We start from the raw sequence: 22,794 nt of genomic DNA, 5'->3' as shown, positions 1-22,794 counted from the left end.
CTGCAAATGAAAAGTCCAGTAAACTGTCCAGTAAATTAATTTCAGAACAAAAATATACTCCATTTTTTGCTTGTTTGGTTTAACAACCATGACACTGATAACAAAAACAATTTGTATTATTGGTGTTAGGTTAAACTTAAGTCCCACCAACCAGCCATTTCACAGATTTGTCAATATGGGGCGTTTATATCAAAAAGTATGGACTGGCATTCGTTAAATATATTATCATGTGGTTACATATACCTTCTCATCAGACATTAACCAAGATACAATGGTCATTTGATATTCATGTCTAGTTTGATGTGATCAGCTACAAACTATTTCAATAGTTTAGGTAACAACTTTAAAAAACAGCTGCCAAAAATTGATAATCATCTTTTCTGAGTTATGTTATCAACTAACCAAAACTTTAATTCGGTGTGAGGTTAATCTTTTTTGTCATTCATATTCATGACAATTTAATGTCCAAGCTGACAGTTTTTATGGAGCGCAAACTTTGGCTGCTCTATAAATTGGTGTTTTGGTTTCCAATGTCTATCACTATTTTCACTCAAGTTCAAATTTATAATTTTTCAGACATTAAATCAATAGTCTGTCTCTGGTTAAATTCATGATGAGTGCGGCTGATTGTTGTAGGATTGTTAATAACACTGTGTTAAGAATAACACATAACAATTTGACTTTTGTCACGCGTGTTACTTGAGGGATCGTTTTACAGTGTATATATATATATATATATATGTGTACATATTCCAAGGAATTGGGCATAATTATGTCCTGTTTGAATGAAAACCTGACTGTCTATTAAAGGTGTCGTGCATTATGGTGTAAATAAAGCGTCATCTGAGCTCTTTCACACGCATTCAAAATAAGCTAAATACAAATGTGACTGCCAATATGACTCATTGTGAAATTTGGCACTAATTTAGGTTGATGTTAAATTTGGCATCCTCGTGCATGATGGAAGCTGTTGACTGCCGGGCTGGGATGGCACACTTCCACTGTTGCTGTATGGCAACAAGGCAATTAGAGAGCTCTGCAGTAACACAAAACACTCACCCGCCTGTGTGGTGTGTGTGCACACGCAGTGGCAGCGGGGCAGACTAATGTTGCCTCATTACACAGTGAATGACACACGGTGTCGTGACCACAGTTCCAGCAAGCTCTGCTCAAACAGTGCGTTGCGTAACCCGAGGTTGATCGCCGTTGCGGCCAGAGACACCGTCCAAGCTTTCATCAAGCATGTGAGCTGCATTGCAGCCAAACCTGTGCACCATACCACCTCCTACGCTGCTGTTAAGTCTATCATCTCATGCGGGTTTTTTTTTTTTTTTTTTTTTTTTTTTTTTTGCTCCACACAACAAAGAAAGCACTTGAGGAGAACTTATTCTTTAAACTCTCTCGCTCAATTGCTTTCTTTCTCTTCTTCTGTTACGCAACACCGCTTGGCCACAGTGTCTGAGCAGTTCCAATGGTAGCAGCGTCCAGGTCTTGCGTAAGTGAACAGAAAACGGGTTCTCAACAACAACCCTGCGGTGAGGTCCGTCACACAGGCAAAATAGCCAGAGGTTTACAGTTTTGACTCTCCCTGCAGCTGCCTTCCCCTTGCTCTGATCGCTCCATCACAGGAAGGACTTCAGCTGGACCCTGATTAAGAAACCGATACAAAAACAACAGTCGTCAAAGCTGGCGCTTAATAGAAATGAAAAATGATGGCCAGTTACCATGCGCTGTGTTTGCAGCAACGCAACAACAACTGCGATTTCGATTACAATTCTAAAAACCAATACGTTGTATGACAATGAAGTAAGTTAATGAAAACAGCGGTAAACAGAAAATAAAATTAAATCCTTGAAGAGCAGAGGCCTAGTTCGGAAGGCCAGACAATAACCGTTTAATGACTTCTGCAGCTCCAGTCAAATAATGAGCCGTCACTTTTTTGTTTGGTTTGAATGCACAGGCATTCTCATAAATAACTGATCTGTCTGTAGTTTTATATATTTACTTATATCAAACATGTTTCTCTAGAATTTATCTACTAGTTACTTTCTGTTACCTTTTAATGTTTGAGTGTACTTAAATTCCCCATCCAACAAACTTTTAAATTTTACTAATCATATTTAAGTTATCAGCTAATTAAAACAGTATGATAACTTTACAAACCTTTTGATGTTATTAATTGTGTAAATATTTTTGACGTAAAGCTTCTTCACGTTGCATACTTGGGCCTCGTATAACATTTTTTTTATTATGGTTTCATCATTGAATTCATATATCTGTGGACAAGGGAAAGAGATGAGCTTGATCAGCCCCTCTCAATCTACTATATTTTTGATTTCCAATCACATCCAGTGCCAAAATATCTCAATGCTGCACTGGGGTCACCATTTGGGTTGCCATCCAACTTTGGCAGAGGATATTGTCATCCAAGCACAAAAATCTGATAGATAGCACTGCCGAAATAGTTCCTCCAGCACACTCTTGTTAATGATCTTTGGTTTCTGGCCTGGATTCTGAACCTGCTCGGTTTCATTTCACACAGGCAAAGCCCAATGTACTCCTGGGAGCTTTGAAACAAACGCCCAAGCAAATTTTACGAACAATAATTATATCTCAGGGTTTTACAGAGATTTCATTGTACTGGTGGTGTTCGAATTCATCTTTCTTATAAACACTGCACAGAACCATTGCATGCAATTTGCCAAGCTCTGCAAATCTGGTACACCCACCGCAACCCCATTTCTCATATAAAAAAGATGGTCTCTTGTTAATGTCTCGCTATAATCTGCAGTAACATAACTAGTAGCTTCTGAATAGAATTTGCAATTTAGAATAAGGTGGTTTTAAAAGTAATTCTACTCAGTGTTTGTTCTTACAACTCAAGTTGCAATATTCACATTGCAGCAGTTGATAGAAACACTGGTATTTCATTTTTTAATATTCAAAAAAATCAGATAAAACTGACAGTTTACCTCTCGAGGTGATGTGAGTTATGGAAGTAGTTAGAAATGTATTTTAATTAGTTGTAACAACACTATCACCTTGTAGCAAATACACTGTAAGTGTGACATTTTTTAAATCTTTCCATGTTTGTTTGAATACGAGTGAAACTCTGTCTTGCCTTTAAAACCCTACCTTGACTTTTGGAAGCCTGACGATACAACACGCATTCAATTAAGCGTCACTGAAATTTGCTTGGTTGTCCTACTGGGAATGCTGTACGCTGCAGTAGTTCTGCAGCTTTAGCAATGGTTCAAGTGTACAGCGCTGTGCTCCTGTGAAAATCAGACTTAAAATACACACAAAGCCTGCCTTCTGTCTTCTCGCAGGCATCAGATGTCCTTTTGCACACAGTTCAGTGAGGGGCCTGCAAGTGAAAGGGCAGCCCCTGGGATACGGCTACATCTTGTTCAGATGTTTGTGAAACCTAAAGTGGAAGTGGCTATCACCGACTAATAATTTACCATTGAGTCAAAAAATAATAATAATAATGAAGAAGAATGCCATCATACTTGTCGCCCATTGGTTTGGATTGTTGAGAATGATGTACTAGCTTCTCACCCTATGAAAGATGATTCTTTATCTTGGTTTGTCCAGAGGTCTGGATCTCCTTCCAGCACTGAAACCTGCCTGATTTTTTTTTTTTTTGAGTGTTTGTTTTCATGCGTTTGACTACTTTCACAAGCCTCCCTTCACAAACCAACAGCTGCCACATGACCGGGTTTATTTAAAGAGGTGCACGGAAGAGAAAGCTGAGTTTTCTCTCCAGCTAAAAAAACATGATTCCTCAAACATGGGCTCAACAACATGCACTGATTTAGCCATGGATATTAACAAAGCACCATGAGCACCAGCTTTTTCTCTCACTTTAAAAATTCTTTGGAAAATACGCTAGGCATATAAATACGTTAATTTTGTGAATGAAAATAAAAAGGAGAAACTGCCTCTTAATCTAAAAATATAGCCAATGAAATTGCTAAGAATTCACACCCAACTCCAAGATAAGTTATTTAAGTTAATTAAACTTATTTAATAAGTTAAGTAATTTTTGGCATATTCTGTGCAAGAAGCTGGGCAAAACAAACAGGCGTTAGTCTCTAAATGAGTCATAAGTGTATTTTGGGGGTAACATAATTTTGACCATCTGGGCATCCATGGGTGTACACATGGCAAATGACAAGACTGCATTCGTTACTTTAACAACCTGGGTGCTGGGTAAGATCAACTGCTGGGTTGAAAACCAATTATGACACTTGGGCTGTCCTGCACTTTATTTGTCAGTTACATGTTGTAAGCTCTGTTGCTAAAAAAAAAAATATTTTTATGGACAAAGAGAGATTGATATATCATAAATAAATTCAGCTTTCCATACCCACGGTTCTCGAATTCTTGTAGGCACAATCACAAGCTCAACATCTATTCCCATGCCTTTGACCATCGGACGTATTCCCTCCTTTAATTAAAAAAAATACATAGCATTGGTCACTGAAGCGACAACAAACATGGCAGTGAAGACGAAACAATTCCAACCTCTACTTTTTCGACAGTATGGAACCTGTTTCTCGTGGCTGCCGACTAAGTAAGGAAGCCCAGACGTCCCCCTCCCCAGGAACACATACCAGCTTCTACCCCAGGGCGTTCCCCAGGCAAGATGAGATATACAACTTCCAACACATTATGGATTTAAAACCGGGCCTCCTGCTAGTTGGAAACGCCCAAATATTCTCAGAGAAGGGGCTTCCTAATCAGATGACCCACTGCAGCTGACTGCTTTCAATGTAATGGGGGAACGCCTTTACCTCCAGCTTTCATTAACGTTCTAAGCTCCTCAAATTACCCATATATCGTAACACTAGGTGATGTTTCACGTCCACAACAGACAGAAATTATCATTTTGCCAGATGCTTAAATGAGACACTGTTCACAAAAATGGACGCCTTCGTGTTTTGTGTATGTAAATGTCTAGCAAACACTTCTGACTGAAAAATAACAGAAGCTCTCCAGCTTGTGTGGATAGAAGAAAAGGCCCCCTTGTGACGCAAAACAGAAAAACTAAGACTAAAACACAACAGTCGCTGAGCAAGGACATCCTAAAATGCTGCTCCTGGAGAAACCAGCTTCAAACGCTGTCTTGACTAAGATCATACAGCTCACCTGCAACTGGAAAGGAAGTGCCTTCTTTATTAATCACCAGTATTTTTTTAAATAGGCTGTAAATGCTAACACATTTTGTGGCGCCAAGATGACCTGGGGAAAACAATGTTGACCATGAAACTTATGTTGACCATAATTGTTGAACAGTGGGTTTTAACGGGATCTTTGTGTAATTTACCACTAAACGATACGTATAGTCAGCCAGGTCAGTATATAAAACTTTTAAGAGAAACAATTTCAATCAGGATGTCTTTGTGTTTTGAAATGTGGGTTTTTACTGATTCTTTGCTACCATAGTTGTCAAAGTATAAGTAAATATTGTATGGTATTTTGTTTCAAGGCCTACCTAAGCGGCGTACTTTCACAAGATCTGGCAAATTGTATGTCAGTACTTCACTGCGGTATTAATTTGTCAACCATATAGACAAAAGATACAATAAGATATCCAATTGCAATGGGAAAATGACACTGAATCAGTTCATCCATCCATCCATCCATCCAGTATTCCTGAAATATGTGATCCAAATACATCCAAGCACATAGTAATGTACTATTATATGCCCAAGTGCGGTATATTTGAGTGCAGTCAATACATACTGTAGATCAAAATTCTGTATTCTGCCACTATCCGTGTTTTGTGTTTATTTTCAGTGCTACACAGAAGTTGATCTGAGCCAGACTACTGCTGTTCACTTTTCTTCCTCTGTCATTCTTTTTCTTACATTGCAGGCATCTGTGGTTTGAATACTTTTGACAAAGTCTGTAATCTGTTTACATGTACCTACTTATTTCTCAGTTGATGTCAAACTGTTTTTTTGTCATTTACAAAAGAATTTCAATTCATTCGTTTTTACCTTTTCAGCCTGATGACGTGTGATGAAGGCGAATCTTTTGGGGATTTTGCCAACCTGCGTGTAAGAGGGCTTTGTTTGGGGAACCTCTGCATTAAGTCCAAAAGAATCCACCATCACTCTTCCATGGGCCAGGATGTTACGAACAATTAAGGCATATATCATTAACACTATTTAAGTAGGGCTACTCCCCAAAGTATATCTGCTTGCTATTATAAAAATGACACATCCTTCCAGCGGTGGCCTTATTAGGAGCTTATGTGAAACTTAAGCCGAACAACACTACACTACAGTGATATGGACAGGCTATTACTCAGATAGACTAACAGGAACAAATTGTGGTTTATCAGATTACGCACTTTTAAATGTTCAGTATTTGCCTTGTGGGGAGCACAAGAGTCGATATCTCGGGCTATATCTTTCTTAACAATGACAAAAAAACAAAATGTTTTTGAGAACAGATGGCCACTACAAATGGTGTATGCTAAAAAAATAAGAAAGAAAAAGCAAAAAGGTTTAAAGTGTGTCGGGATAAATGGTTACCTAATGGAGATCTAATTACTGACTTTGAATTCAGTTCACTAAATAAAAGCAGAGAGCAACATGTGGTCCACATGTGCTTTGTAAATAAGCAGTAAAGCTCTGGCGCAACATGTTCACTCCATGTAACAAACAGGCTCTCTCTAAGTACTGTTTGAAAAGTTTGCCCAGCATATTAGTGTTTTGACAGGAGATTTACAGCTGTGGGCGCCGTGCAGACCACTCAGCTGCACCGATGCCGAACGCGCTGTCATGTGAATGTGTGTGTTTGTATTTATAAGGCCCTCCTAAAGCAAACAGTTGAATAGATCTAATGCCATGTGTCATTGAAGACAAACACTGGCAGTGAAAGAGAGGGTTTTCAATCAGTGGCTGAAGGAAGCGGGTATTTCTGCTACTCTGATTGGCCCGTCAGCTTTCAGGGACTGACTTATCAGGCTCTGATAGTGCTAATACGCTGATCACAACAAACAATGTGCTTCTACAAAGGCCACGAGCAGCATTAATCTTTCAGAGTACACTAGTAGTAAATAGTATCGGAGGAAATCACATCGCAAACCTCATAAACACTGTTAGTGAATCAGGCCTGTGGCCATGAAGTAAACGTTTTGACCCCATTCTTTATTGTATATCACACAACTAAGTAGACGTGATAACGCCTGGAATCGGGCCAGAAAATCCACGAGATAGAGATTTGGAGGAAATCCTTAAAATCCAAATCAAACCATTTTATTGATGGAGTGGGAAGAAAGTTGTTCTGGTGTCAAAAACGTTAGCTGGTTGAAGACTACTAGGTCTTGTTAATAGTAAAAAAAATGTAACATAAGACTTCCAAAAAGCAAAGGTCAAAGCCCTTTTGATGCTTGCTAACAGTAAGAAAGCCTGTTGCCTATATTTTTCAATTTATTGAGCATTTTGGCAACATGTAATCTTTTTTTAGGTTATTAAGAGTTTATGTGAAATCATTGATATGACCCAGTCCAAACCACACTCACTTCCCACCCCAGTTGGAATGTTTGCATAACAACCATATTTTGTATGATGGAAAATGAGGCATAGCAAAATCACCAATCGCCCTCCTCAACTCTTTCATGGAGATCCATCCACCTTCCATCCTCCATCCTGCAGGTGGAGGATAACAGATGTTATCAAAAAGATTTGCGTTTTGTTTTTGTTTTCCGTATTTTTTTGCTGTAAAGCAAATAGATATCGCAGAAACACATTTGTCCTCAGAATTTGACTGTAAATACCATGTTCAACCAACAGTTTAACCATGTGCAGCTTTATTATACAATAATAACATTTGTATAACATTTTTGGATATATGGCACCTTTGCGCCATAACAGTTTGCCCAATAATTTCCCAGCAATTTCAATAAAAGCTCTCAATAATTGTGCTTAAGTGCCCTTAGGGCAAGATACTAAACAGCTAATTGCTATTGATGGGCTAGTTGAGGCTTTGCATGGCAACCCTCAATATAAAAACAGACGTGTGTGCGTGTGCGTGTGCGTGCGCGTGCGCGTGCGCGTGTGCGCATGTGTGCCTGCGTGCGTGCGTGTGAGAGAGAGAGAGAGAGAACAGAGAGTGGATGAACTAGGCACTGTAAAGTGCTTTGAGTGCTGTGCTGAGAAAAAAAATGAGGTCCATTCAAATATCTAAATGTAAGCTAAGTTGTTTGTCCTGTAATCCAGTATGATGGGATGCAGCACACAGTGGGGTCAGTGTGTTCACAGGCTTGTGTGAATAGATACAGTGGGTTGAGGAGAACTCTATAGCACTCCTGGGGCAGAGAGGAAGCAAGAGACCACACATTCAGTCCACTTGGCTGTTTTACTCAGACACACACTGTGGCAACCAGCTAAGACTCAAGACTTTTTTAAAGTGATCGTCAGCCGTACATTATCTTAACTAGAGAGTGAGTGGCGTGTATGATTACTTTTAATTATTTCAACTGTGAATAATCGGAGTGAAAACCAAGCTGCACATTACAAGGGTCATTTACCATTCAGCACCATTATGGATGTATCTTAGCCAGAATGTAAATCAAGACGGTCAGTAGTACCTTTATCCTTTATCTGCTGCTAATGAATATAAGTCATATAATATAAGTAATAATGATTATTTGAATAACCTATGGTGACCTATATTCCCAAAATATTCCTGCGGGCATACATACATGTACTCTCACAAACACAACCATGATATGTGGTGTATAGAAGAGACCCGTGGCTATTAGCCACATTTTGCTTCATTTGTAAATACTACTTGAAAAACTGTCCTTTTCCTGACACCTGTACTACTATGGGGTTGATAGTTTGATACAAGAGTAGCTGCCTCATGAATATTTGCTTTGAAAATACAGATGAGGTGTTGGAAAGAGTGGTTGATTCATTCAGGATTGCATCCCTTTACAAACTCGCTCACACCCAGGGAATGTTATTTCTTTTTCATTTTTTTATTTACTACAGGACCTGATGAGTGAACATGCAGATCCACTGGTTTTGACCTCCTGCTTCTGGCTTAAAAAGAGACCCATGCCTCACGTGCATGTTTACGTGTTTCTGAAAAATGTTTGGTTCAAAAACAGGAATACACAAAGATCTGGATACTAACCAGGAAAAAGAAAGTCAATGGGTTTATGCCAAAAATGAAACTAAACAATGTGTCAGGACAATTTTAAAGGGATGCAGATTACAGCAAAATAGTCCAATGTTTCCTTTTTTTTTCATTGCAGTCTTCCTTGACTTCATATTCACAGAGTTCCTTTTCTCAGCAAGAACAGAGAGTAACATTGTTAACATGTGGAATCATTGCATTTTCATCTTTGTCCAACTGGCTTTGTCCATGTAACACATGACGGACACATTGGCAGCTATCACATTTATTCGAGGTATCAGTTTCATATGAGATTTCCACGTACCTGCTAAGACATATCCTACCTGAACCATGTTAGAAAATATTGAAAAAGTATCAACTGAACATTGTACTAACAAGGCAGTCTATGACTTGTAACAACTGGATTATCAGGAAACGGCTGCACATAAGCAAGTTATATTTATAATGACCTGCTACAATTCCACGGCATGTTGAAAACATGATAATGGGATAAGCCAATGTGAACGGTTCCCAATTATTTGCTCTTTTCAGCAATGCCGCTTGATTGTGACGTTGCAAGTTGTATATTTTACCATAACCACAGTATAACATTGTCATTTTTTATATATATATTTGGAATCATTCGGAATCAAAAACCACAGTGGATCTCAAGAAGCATTTTCTGTTTCCTTTAACGACACACAAAGTGTTTGGGCATTTAAAATTAAAGTGCAGTAAAACCACCAGTTGGGTGGAGGGAACAGAAATCATGAACACAGCATAACATTCAGCTATGCCAGTCTTCAAATTAAATGTGATTATATGAGGAGACACTGACAAATGCTTTCAAGCCTAATCTTGAAGCCTTCTGGCACTTGGTTGCATCACTGATGTCATCAAATATGGTTGAATTATAATGATCCAGACTTGATGCAGGTCAATCAAAGAAAATAACCAAAACCTTTTTTTTTTTCTTTTTTTTTTATAGGTCAAACATTCACTGCCATCTAAGTAACATTGGACATTCTTTGTTTGAAAATCTTTAAAGATGGTGTTTATTCTAAACTTTAGCAAAGACCACAATTTGGGGCATTTTAGGAGGATTACTGTGAATAGGTAATCTTTCAATTGCATTTCCCTTTTAACGATTTTTCCAGTGAGATGAAAGACGGAAGGGATCTTGTTGTTTTTTTTCTAAAATCAAATGGGAACGAAAACTTTCCAAGAGATTCTGAAAGAGTTTAAACGCACAACACTGTGTCTTGCATGGTATAAAAATGTTCAGATTTTCAGTGAATATTTACGTACAGACTGACAAAACAACCAAACATTGTTCAAACTGTTCCATCTAAAACATCACCAATGAAGTGATTCAATATAGCTGGACTCCATATAAATGCCGTAAATTAAAATGGAGATCAACACCCGGCATCTTCAAATGTATTTATTCTCATCTGTGCACTATTTTTTTATCTCTCACATTGTTTTGTCTTTCTGCACAAACACTGACACTGACATAATTGGAATTATGTCCACACTTGATTTTGTTTGATTAGTTTGATTTCACACCAGTCATTTTTTTTTTCTATTTAATTTGTGTAAAATGCTGCTGGTTGTCAGAATTTTTTTCAACAAAACTGTGTCAACATTAACTCAAAGATGAAGACATTGTGCAGCTGAAATTTTAGTGATGAAAGTATAATCACAGATGACGTATGAAGCACTTACCGGGCCAATTTGCGCAATGAGCGGATTTCTGTTGTTTACTTTTTAACACATTCTGAATGTGCGAGCACAGATTTTTCTCTTGGTATATAAAGCATTCTCCTTGATCTGTTGATTTAAATCTCTTCAATCCCTAATGTTGAGCCTGGCTCCAAACACCATCTAAAACTAGCAATGACATCACCGTAATGGCGTAAATTATTTTCTCACACATGACGAATGTCCTCCGGAGCCACCCGGACAATGTGCAACAGTGTTTGAAGAGGAGAACTCCCAACGACTTGTTGACTGACGTTCGTGTGTAAAATTGTTAGAATTCCCCTTTAAGTAGTGATTTCAGCACAACAAACCTTGAGTGGGCTTACTTTTAGGTGAAATAACAGCAGCGGGTTGTTGCAGATGAATGCTAATTTCTCAAGGGGATCATTTGTAGACGTATTGTATAGGGTTGGGGGGAGCAGGGATGGTGTGTGTTATCACCAATCCGCAGCCCAGCAACAACATGTCTCTCCTGCTGAAATTTTCCATGGATGGAGTGGCAGAGCTCAGCAGCAAGCAGGGTTAAATGCATACGCACAGACGCGTGCACACACACTCATACACTCACTGGGTTCATACAGATGACGGTGACAGTATCTCCAACTGACCAAACCTCATAAGCACACACACACATACACCCCTTCTCACCTTGCAGCCCAGCATTTCTGTGAGGCTGTTGTGCCCAATATTATTGCCTCTAAGGACTTCCTGGCGCCCAACAAAATAGGGCTGGCACCCTTGTGCGTGTGTCCCTCCTGTGTGTGTTCACATGCGTGTGCGCACACACAAACATACACAAACACATCAGCAAACTAAATATCACTTAAGATCTGATGTTTGATCTTTCTTCTGTCAACATCTGTCTCCATGAGCTGAAGATCTGGCCAGTGTCACCCGTTCATGTGAATGGAGCTCCTTTCCTCCCGGACTGTTGCTTCAGTATTATTTATACCTGTAAATGCTTTTGTGACTACACTTGGCAAAGGGCCCAATCTTTTCATATTTAAGGTATTTACACGAGAGGTTGGGCCAAGGATAACATTTAGTGTAAAATACATCTTTGTTTTCGCTTTACTTAGCGCGCTCACATTTTTGCTGTGAAGCAGGAAGCCATATTGGGGTTAACGGCTCTGCAGTTTCATTTAATATGATTATTTTGTTTTCTCAGCCATGGCTTTTCTAGTGATGTCCTTTTGATCCACCGGAGGGGAAATTTATCTGCCCCACATGGGAGGTCAAAGGTCAGGGTCAGCTACAGATCAGCACCTCTACAGCTGTTTAAATAATAGTTATCCAATACCTTTTTTCCCCTGCAAATGTCTCCAGTTTTTTGATTGATCAATACATGTAACATTGGAATTGTGTTTCTGAGGTGCCTCATCTGGAAGAATTTGCAAGAAAAAAATGGAAATAGAATGACAGACACGAATGTAGAATATGGTTTCACATGATTGTGGAAGAGGACAAGAGACAAGTATTTTCTTGTTGTCAAATGTTGTCAAATGTTGTCAAAAATACATTAATGAAAACAGTAAGGCGCCACAAATCAAAAGGATAATATTCAGGGCCCTAGTGTCATATGGTTGTCAACAGATAGCCTAGCTTAGCACAGTTTGCCACAACTCCAGGGGGCTGCCTGGTGAAAATGAAATAGGGAGCCATGCACACCTCACTCCTCCGAAATAGGTCCGCCCCATCACATCACATCCCAAATTTAATAATGTTTCAGATTTTCTCAACTGGAGTAATCCTTATGTGCATTTGAATGTCTCGAAATACTCAACAGTTCTTTCACTGTTTCTTTGAAATATCTGGTTCGTGTTTGTTCTTTATTTAAAAAAAAAAAAAAAAAAACTTTCATTCATTAACATTCAACTGTAACAGCACAATTTGGAAAAATGAGTGATTAATTTGAAAATTCTTCAGAGAATATCCTACAATTCTTTAAAGATGTGAGCCAAAACAATGACACTGAAAAATGTCAGACAGGTTGTAGGCAGCCCTTTTATACTATTTACTGGAGTCATGACTAATCCTCTGAGATCATGTGATACATTTAAATGTAACAAGATATGAGTGTCCTGGACATTAGTGCAGCTTTGAAAAGTCAGCTCTTGTTTACAAATGCAGAATTTTTCATGTGTTTACTGGTAACCGTGTCTCTCCTTATTTCATAATAAACTATGGAATCCCTCAGGAGTCAATATTTGGACCAATGTCATTCACTATGTATGCATCCACTTTGCAAATAGACATGTTTATAGGTAACCTCACAACTGTATCTCCTCTACAATCAGCGCTTTTCTGTTTCATTCATATCACAAATAAGAATCCATAACAATGTAACCTGATATAAAAGTCACTTAAAAATTACCAAGGGCAAACTTCATGTAATCAGTCTTACTCATAGAAGTAAAAATGTTCCAGTGCTCCTAGTTTTTCATACAATGTTCTTCTCAGACCATATTGTCTTATACTGACATTTGGGCTTAAATGACCCAGCCACTTGTGTTTTTTTATTAAAAAAAAAAATTGCAACAATTGACTATCATATTAATACAGGATGTGACGGCATTTCGTGTTCGGGTGATAGACGGGTGGCAATTAGCAGGTGGAACTCCATTGTGGATAGTGAAAAAAAAATCATAGGTCAATGGAGCAAATCATTAATCAATCATCAATCCAATAATGGCAAATGATGAGATCAGTTTTTGTGTATACGATACCACATGCTATATCAGCCTTGAAAAGGATCTAATTCATCGATCTCCAATTGACACTTGGTAAAAAAGACATATATGAATACAAATAAATGAATAAAAACTAAAGAAGAACTTTCTCGTATTCAAGACAGTTTAGAAGGGCAATTGCTGACAAATATGTTAAAACAGTGTTCTATGACATCTATTATCTGTAAGCGCTTGGTCATGTTATATGAAGGATGTAAGCCAAGTCATTCAATAATGCTGCAGTCATGTAACATCCATAGAGGGTCAGTAGCAGGGCTGTGACACATTACTGAGAAAATATACTTTTGATTATTTTCTTTCCCCCGATGCTGTAATGGTTTGATTATTTCTACATCGACACTCATCCAGTCCTGAAGAATTTCAGTATAAGGCGACTTACCACCCATGGCTGGAGAAGGAACATAGGAGAACCCACAGACAGAACTATGAAGTGTCAAACATGTATAATCAGTACATATATGTAATGCACATATTCTCAATCCCCTACTTGAGATCAACCTTTGTGAAAGAATCAGTGGGAGGCTTACTGTTGTGAGAATAGAATAACTTTTTAATGACCTCTCAGCAGTAAAATGGTAATATGGGCTCTGAAGTGTGTCATGATTTCTGAAATGTGTCAGCAGAATCTCTTTCCGCACACAGTCAGGAGTCTAGATCTCACCACTTGAGCATAAAAAAAAAATAAACTACTGTGAGTGTTATTTGAAGGGAAAAAAATGAAGAAGTCAATGAAGAAGTGGGTTAAGGGGTCAAAGGTCGCACACAAAAATACCTCCAAAATCCAGAATTGATTCCAAATTTGAAAGATTCCAGGCTGATTTTCAGCCTGTGGAATAAGTGGTTGACTGACATGATTACGGTAGTTAATATTGGTCAATATGTCACATGTTAAACATATACAGTATGCAGAGTGAGAGAGAACCTATATTCTTAATTCTAGAAGTGGTATCTGTGGTACTCACATCAGGCCTGTGATGATAATTACCCTATTTGGCATAGGTGAACTTTACTGTTCCTTTTCGCACCCTCACAGTACATGTGACAATAAAAATGATAAAAAATAGTTTGTTTTTTTTTGTTTTGTTTTTTTAAGTTCTTAAAGAGATAATGAAGCTGACATGAGAAGTAACAGTTTTCTGGGGTCAGTTGGCCTTCTTTCATGACCGGACTCATGCACATCCTTGATCACACTGCTGTCCACTTCACATGCAGTCAGAGGCTTGTAACTCAATTTATCCTTTGCTAAACAAAGAGTGATTAAAAGACTGACATTTTTCAATATCAATGTCAAAAAGACTCACATGCAGACACAAGGGCTATCGCCCAGAGTTTTTTTTTTTTGTTTGTTTGTTTTGTTTTGTTTGAAAATCAGCTCTGAACCTCATAATGGGATCATCCATTGTTTTCCCCGTGTTGCAGTCATCTTTCTTTCTCTCTGTTTCTCCGGTACAAACAAAAACCCCGAACCCTCCTCTTCCCAGATCAAAGCTGGATTCCCAGCGAAGCAGCAGGTCACCCCCAGAGCACAGACTTTATGAGGTGGGGTAATTAAGGCCCTCCAAACTGCTTTTATTCAAATTCTGCCACACTCAAACAGAGTTTCCTCATATCTCACCTCTTACTTTTTTTTTGCCAGTACCTTTGAGGGGATTAAGTGACTTGTGATTTGAAGGCACCGCTGCAGGACATATTCTTTCTTTATTTATTGGGTGGGGGGGGCAGGAGGGGGGTGTTCTGAGGAAAGGGAGACTTTCATTTCAGTCTATAAAGTTGTGAATGTCTCCGGCCTCTCTGACATTTATACCCAGGCTCCTCCAGCAGATGAGTTTCCAAAAAAACAATTACAAGCGCGCACACAGATGTGTTGTGGGACTGTCAGAACCTTTCTCATTCACACACGCACACACGCGCACGCACACTTACTTTCCGACGGGTAGAAGGGCTGCATGTCAATCTTGTGCACCTCCTTGGCGTAGTACTCCTCCTCGCTCCTCTGCCGCTCGCAAGTCGCCGCCCGCTCGTTTGCCTTCTCCTGTAGGAGGTCCCGGGTGCTGTTGTAAATGGCGACAATGTCCCGGGACACTTCGTCGGGCTCGGGGAAGTCCTCCGGAGGGCTGCTGAGCTTGAGCTTGCTCAGGATCTGCCCCCGGATCGCCTCGATGCGCTTCATCTTGAACTGATCCATGTCCAGTGTGCTGCATGTAGACAAACTGAGCGCCACGGTGGCTAAATCCAGAGTGAGGAGGAGGCTGACGATGCACAGGTTCATCTTCCTCACTGGAGTCTTCAAAAGTCAATGTGAAATAAAGTCAAATGAGGGAAACATTCACTGGAGAAGGGTGGTGATGGTGGTGGGTGGGTGGGTGGGTGGGGGTGCGATTTTAAATTTCACATGGAAGACGCATTTCTTGGGGAAAAAAAAAACAAACAAATTAAATCTTCCAAGGCGGAGAGCGTTTTTACGCACGAGAGTCCGGGAGCTTCCACGCGCCGAAACTCGCTTCGTGAGAAATCCCCCCCAGGAGTCAGTCACGTTTGGCGAGAAAATCCATCCAATATCTCGGCGAGAGTGGGCCGCTGTGTCTCGCTCCGTGGGTCTGGCACGGCTCTACTCTCCGCTAACGGCACACCTCGAGTGCGTCGAGGTGCAGCAAACGGTTGGCGAAGCTGGACGCGCAGCCATTCAAAGGTTTCTGAGATATCTGGCTGGAAGCAGGGGAGGGGGGATGGGGGTGGAAGAGGGTGTGAGGGGGGGTGAAGAACAGCTGAGCGGAGTTTTAATCGTCAGCGGGACGCACGGCCGTGGATCCTGCGGGACCAAGCGCACCTCCGCCGCATCCGAGCCGCCGGGCTCGCAGCTCTCCAACTTCCCTCCGAACGCTTCGGCCGGCCGGCCGGCCGGGCAGAGCTGCGTGTGTTCCCCCCACCCACCCCACCCCAGCCGCGCGTCACGCACACGCACCCCGTTTCTCCGACAACACAACCTGCCCACGGGGATTCCTCTCAATCTGAATGCGCAGAGCGCTGTTTCCCTCAACGCCAAAAAAATCGCATCCAAACTCCAGCTGTCCTTCTTTAAGCCTCCTACAACCAACCGGGGTTTCCCATTCGATGCTGAGTGTTGTTATTTCTTTTAAAGTATTTTTGTTGTATTTCTTTGCGCGACTTCTCTCAAGCCATCAAGTTTTGAGCCACGGATCGTCCTTTTACGCGTGCCAGCGGACCTGCGGCCGCTTGGAGGAGATTTATAAGGGAACTGATGGAACCACGTGTGTTTACCCCCCTCCCCTCTTCCACTCCCACCCGCGCCCGCCTCAAACCCGAGGTTGTTGTCATCACTGGAGGGGCGAGGGGACCCCATCGCATTCGCGGTACGAGGCGATTCAGTGTGAATAGGAGGAGAGGCTGTGCCAGCGCTGCTGCAGCGGCGGCCAACAGTCAACCGGCCCCGGTGCGTCCTGACGCAGGGTCCTAAAGCCGGTACACGCCGAACTACTCCACTCCACTCGTCTCGTTTACCGTGGCGGAAATTCGCACTTGCGCTCCAACCGTCGTGGATGCGCTGCTTTCGTTTACCTCTTTGCATCACAGACAACAATGGATAAAATAATTCATTTATTTCCTATTATGTCTCCTTACTTAGTATACTTCAAATGAAGTACGTTACAAAGTCAGAAAAAGGCAGGATACCACAGTGAATTTTAATCTATATTGTAAAACCATGAAACTGATTTTAGAAATTGTTTAAGACTATTTCTGCAACAAAATAAATTGCAATAAAATTCTGCTTAAATGTTTGGAAATAATAGTCAGACAGTAATTATTTGCAAGTGTATTTGCAGTCCCTATGTCCTCTACTGTAAGTCGCTTTGGATAAAAGCATCTGCCAAATGTAATGTAATGTAATTATGAATGACCTCCATCCCTACCCCTCAATAATATATCTGTTGTAGCTACACCACAGTAACATGGGCTGATTTTGTTTTTGAGGTCAGGCCCCCAATTTTCATCATACTGAATTTATGCATATACTGCAGTGGCTAAAATATAATAATCAGAAATTTCAATTCTAGTCCACTGAAAAATCATTTTAAGATCTGCATTTACAGTATATGTAACTGAGCATGTGGGTAACTTGTTGCTAAATCTAAAAAAAAATGGCCTTTCTTATTTGCACAATTGTCATTAAATCTGAATTACATTGCATACATATCACAAAACTGTGGGTGTTTGTGTGTGCAGGTATTTTTGACCTTCATTCGTTCATTTATTCATTCAACAATGGCTTATCTAGAGATGAGGGAATGTGAGTCAAAGCAAAAGCCTTCACAAAATTATCAGTCGGTTCACAAACTCATTTCTGATTATAGATAGATAGATAGATAGATAGATAGATAGATAGATAGATAGATAGATAGATAGGGGGGTGAGATGGATGGATAATTGGGACTTGGTATAAACTTTATATATGTTTTTTTTTCTTCTTGACCATGACCTCATTTAGTGATCGCTTCACTGACAACTCTCTTCCCAAGAAAACGATAGGTTGGGGTTAGAGAGATGACCTATATCGACATTTATGTGCCCGATGACATTTAGTGGTTCTGGTCATTTTGACCGCTGGTCGTTCATGTTCTGATGGCCAGCTGTGAGCAGAGACTGATGCTGCGATAGACCCTGATGTGGGAGACAGTGGTTTGTTTACTGTTTTCAGTCGTGCGTCAAAAGTGGTTTTCAAAATACAGATTGTCATCCCAAGTTTCACAAAAGTGCTCATTTGATCAACCACCACAATCTCTCCATTCCCCTAACTGCGTTTTTGTGCTGTAGGAAACCCCGACTTCAACCGTAGTGTTGACGCAAGGCAAAACATTATAATTTATCATTATCCTCCCACAATGATTTGTAAGAGCACCAGGAAGAAAATGTGCTTTTTACTGAAACTGACCATTGAGTTCAATGGTTTACTTGCTCATATGTTTTGTATAAAAATAAAAGTAAAATGAAATACAATGAATAAATGGCATTACTAGAAAATGCGGTTTAATTTTCTACAGCAGGGAAGCGTTAGAAAATAATGACATTTTTTTCTTTCTTTATTTGATATTTTCCTCGAAATGCTAGTGATGGGATTGCTGATATAGTGTGTCCTTGAATCCATGAAAAAATAATTTTGTTTGTTAGAATATTTGTGATGTATCTTGATCAAGTCAAAACATTTTTCCATTGGATTTTTCTTTCTTTTATTTCATTTTACCCTTTACAAGTATTTCATGCTCTAAATATTCAGTAACAGTGGGAAGCTGCAGCTCCATCGAATCTTCTTAGTTGCCTCATCAGCTTTCATGTTTTAATTAAAGTCACAGTTTAAATCTGCTGAATGAGTTCATGATGTTACTACGTCAATCGAATCGAACCGATTGGAAAAGTGAAAAGAAATCTCTCAAACATTAGCAAGAATTTGTGCTGACAGTCAAGTGTGGAGAACGCTGATGCTTTTACTTCCTGCCCCATCAGGTGGTGCAATAGATCAGAAAAACCCTCTTGTCACCTGACCGCCTGATGTGAATGCAGAACTCACGCCAGTGCATGACACACCCCCGTTATGTGCAGGCTTGCTCTACTACACACACACACATACACACACACACCATTCACAAAATCCCCCCCACTTTTTTTATTATTTGCCCATGGTCTGGCCATCCACACTGTGGCTGACCACAGCCGCCCATTCATCAACTCTGACAACCACTTAATAACTCTCTGCCCTCAGAGACGGCTTTTGGAGCAGATGTTGCCATTAAATCAGAACTCACTGTTAACAGGTGTGGTGACTGCACAGGTGTGTGTGTGTGTGTGTGTGTGGATGTTTGAGTGTTTGTGTGTGTTACTTCCTATTGCCTGTACCAGAGTACACAAGTACACACAAGATGGGAATTTACATTTTCAAATCTAATTTCAGTCAGTTCAGATGTTGAGACAAGTAATCGTGTTGAAGTATCACTATCAAGTTTGCTCTTTATAGGTTTGAGGGTTATTTTGGATGATAAACGTAAAAAAAGAGCTTGATGTTCTAACTAACATCCTCTCAGTCTGTCGATTGGAACTTGCGACCGTCACACCTGGTCAACTTTAGCTGCATATTTAAGTATGCACTCGGAACCAACATCAGAACCCCCAGACGACCTTAGTCTTGCGCATGTTGATTAATGCTACTCAGTTAAGTTCATCTGTCCAAAGTAACTTGGCTGACTGACCTCATCCAGTCACCAAAAATAGTGATTAGTGTTTAGACACAAAAAAGTCCAAACATTCCTCCTCAGGCAGGTTGCTGATATAGAGTCTTATGCAACTTTGTTTTTTTAGAGAATTTATTATACACTGGAGTTGTCCTTCAAATCCGATGTTATCGATTTTCTATTATTTGAACACGCTTTTTTTTGCCATTTCATATGAGTCTCATTGTATTCCTGAAGTGTATGTATGTATGTGCTGCGGTCAAAGTGAGGTGGGTGAAGTGTTGGAGGTGGCAAATGACAGCACGAGGACCCAGGCCTTGGGGCTGTGTGTCTCGGCACTGCCACGATAAAAGGCGGCATACCAGAGTGGCAGAACACAGTGTTGCCATGACAGACGAGCATCCAGCGTGGTGCAGACAGCCTGACGCGCCGCCGTCCCACTTCTCTGCCGATAACACCCTACACAAATATTTCCACGGGTTGTGCCGACAATGAGGGCCAGACACAGGAAGCTCCAAAGTAAAACAAGTCAGAGTTGAGAAGAGAGGAGTCAGCAAAAAAAAAAAAAGAAAAGAAAAGAAAACGGAGTCTGGCATGCCACGTCATTTTACAGGGTCACTGCCGGAGCAACAGCCTGGTTGAGTTCACACCATACACTGGACCATGGTGATTTGGAAGAAAATATTAAATACATTATATATTAATATGAAATATTAACAATTGTTACTACAACAATGGCAATTTGGTGGAAATCATTTTTGTTTTGGTGCATCTGCTGAAACAAGACTGTGGCCTTTAGCTCCTGATAGATAAAACATCATCATGCGCGAACCCAACGTACTTCTTGTACAGATGGCCACTGGTTGTAGGTTGCTCTGCAGATTTAAAGCCTCAACTCATCCGCGGCGCACCGAAAATCAAAACTGCAGCATCAAGCCAGAGAAACTAGAATAACATACAGGCAACTTTCTGACATGCCATATTTACTGTGCTATCAGAAGAAAAAAGGAAATTCCAGCTTTAATGTCGGCTGCCAGCCGTCTAAATCTCTGCCGTGATGTACAGCTTCTTTCCAGCTGCAAAATAAAAAAAAAAAAAAAAAAAACAGACCGCAGTGGGTGAGTGAGCAGCTGTGTGAATCAAATGACTGCCGAGATGCCCTGGAGGAGATCAGAATTCAAATTATCATACTGTACCTGGCATGGGTGGCGCAATTGTTAGCGCTTTGCCCTCACAGCTTCACAGCATGGTGAGCCCTTGTTTGATTCCGATAGGGAACCTTTCTGTGTGGAGTTCTTATGTTCTCCCAGCATCCAGTTTTCTCCCACAGTCCAAAAAACATGCAGCAGGTTAATTGGGAAAATTGCCCAGATGTGTGAATAAGAGTGTGGTCCTGCAATTGACTGGCAACCAACCAGTCCAGGGTGAAGATTGATCCTATCCTGTGGAATGGGATAAGTAGGATAAGCTGTAGATGATGGATGGAGATTGCAGTTTTCTTGAGCAGAGTAAGTCAGTTTTGGCACCTCAGTGTAACTGAACCAATAAGTGGTGATGGGGCGCAATAGATGATGATTCCACAAGCTGTAGATTCATTTATTCTCTATACCGCTTGTCCTGCACACAGGGTTTTCGGGGAGGCTGGAGCCTATCCCATCTGGTATTTCCCAAGATGTGGGCATTCACCCTGGACTGGTTGCCAGACAATCACAGGCCTACATAGAGAGACGAATAACCATTCACTCTCTCACTCATACATCTGGGCATTTTAGGTTCTCAAAAGAACCTACCGCATGTTTTTGGACTCTGGGAAGAATCTGCAGGAAACCCCTGCAGATACTGAGAGAACATGGCAACTCCTCTTTGAAAGGCCCCCTGTCAGAATCAAATCAGAGACGTTCTTGTTGTGTGGCAGACGTCCCAATCACTGCATTTTCATTTTCAAAGAGGTTTAAAATCTGCAGAGCCAAGCCGGCTCTGACAACTCATTATTGTTACTGTGTGGTCAATTCAATCAACATGGTTTTCACACTATTATATAAAATGTGCTAGATGGAATAGAAAGGGAACTTTTAAAACGCTCATCTAATTTATCAGATCAACTTTCTATGCACTACGGTTATTAGTTGCCGGTTAATATTTATATAATATTTTACAACTTGGAGCTCAATTATTTCCACTTCTGTTTGGATGTCAGTGGTGCTTTAAGCACCATTTTGACAGTAATCCCTACACAACGCGGTGTGAATACTGGTTGAGGAAAAATAATGTGATCAGGAAGTACACTGCTCAAAAAAAATAAAGGGAATACTAAAATAACACATCCTTGATCTGAATGAATGAAATATTCTTATTAAATTCTTCTTTACACAGTTGAATGCGCTGACAACAAAATCACACAAAAATTATCAATAGAAATCAAATTTATTAACCCATGGAGGTCTGGATTTGGAGTCTTACTCAAAATTAAAGAGGAAAATTACACTACAGGCTGATCCAACTTTGATGTAATGTCCTTATAAAAAAGTCAAAATGAATCAGTGTTGCTTCCTAAGTGGACAGTTTGACTTCACAGAAGTGTGACTGACTTGGGATTACATTGTTTTGTTCTTTGAGCGGTATATTTTGTCACTAACCAGCTGTAGTTTTCATGCTCAGAAACTTTTGAACATCCGCTTATTGTTAGAGATTGTCTCCTTGTCTGCACTTTGAATGCTTGGCTCTTTTTTAATTTTAAGCCTTTACACGAGTTGTTTGTGGCATTTCATCAGAAATTTTGGTAGAATTCAATGTTTCTCAATGATATAGTTTAATTTCTATAATCAGAAGATGTCTTTTGGAGTGAGGTTGCTTTAACGCTGTCCTTTCTTTTTCCAAAGCTCGGCACTTTCGGAGTACTT

General features: G+C 40.2%; 1 protein-coding gene across 1 annotated transcript in view; it reads right to left on the bottom strand.

The window, feature by feature from the left end:
- Nucleotides 1–16,007, bottom strand: part of tgfb2 (transforming growth factor, beta 2) — a 51,940-nt gene extending 35,933 nt beyond the window's left edge. The window contains exon 1 of the mRNA XM_086154886.1: nt 15,579–16,007. Coding sequence (XP_086011012.1) covers nt 15,579–15,924 — 346 coding nt within the window. The 5' untranslated portion in view covers nt 15,925–16,007. The remainder of the gene's footprint in view (nt 1–15,578) is intronic.
- Between the last annotated feature and the right edge of the window lie 6,787 nt (nt 16,008–22,794).

Source organism: Fistularia commersonii, chromosome 11, assembly GCF_037954325.1.
Source record: "Fistularia commersonii isolate RoL2024-O1a breed Wild chromosome 11, RoL_Fcom_v1.0, whole genome shotgun sequence".
Lineage (NCBI taxonomy): Eukaryota > Metazoa > Chordata > Actinopteri > Syngnathiformes > Fistulariidae > Fistularia > Fistularia commersonii.
Note: the sequence above shows the minus strand (reverse complement) of the source record. Positions and strands in the feature narration are given on the sequence as shown.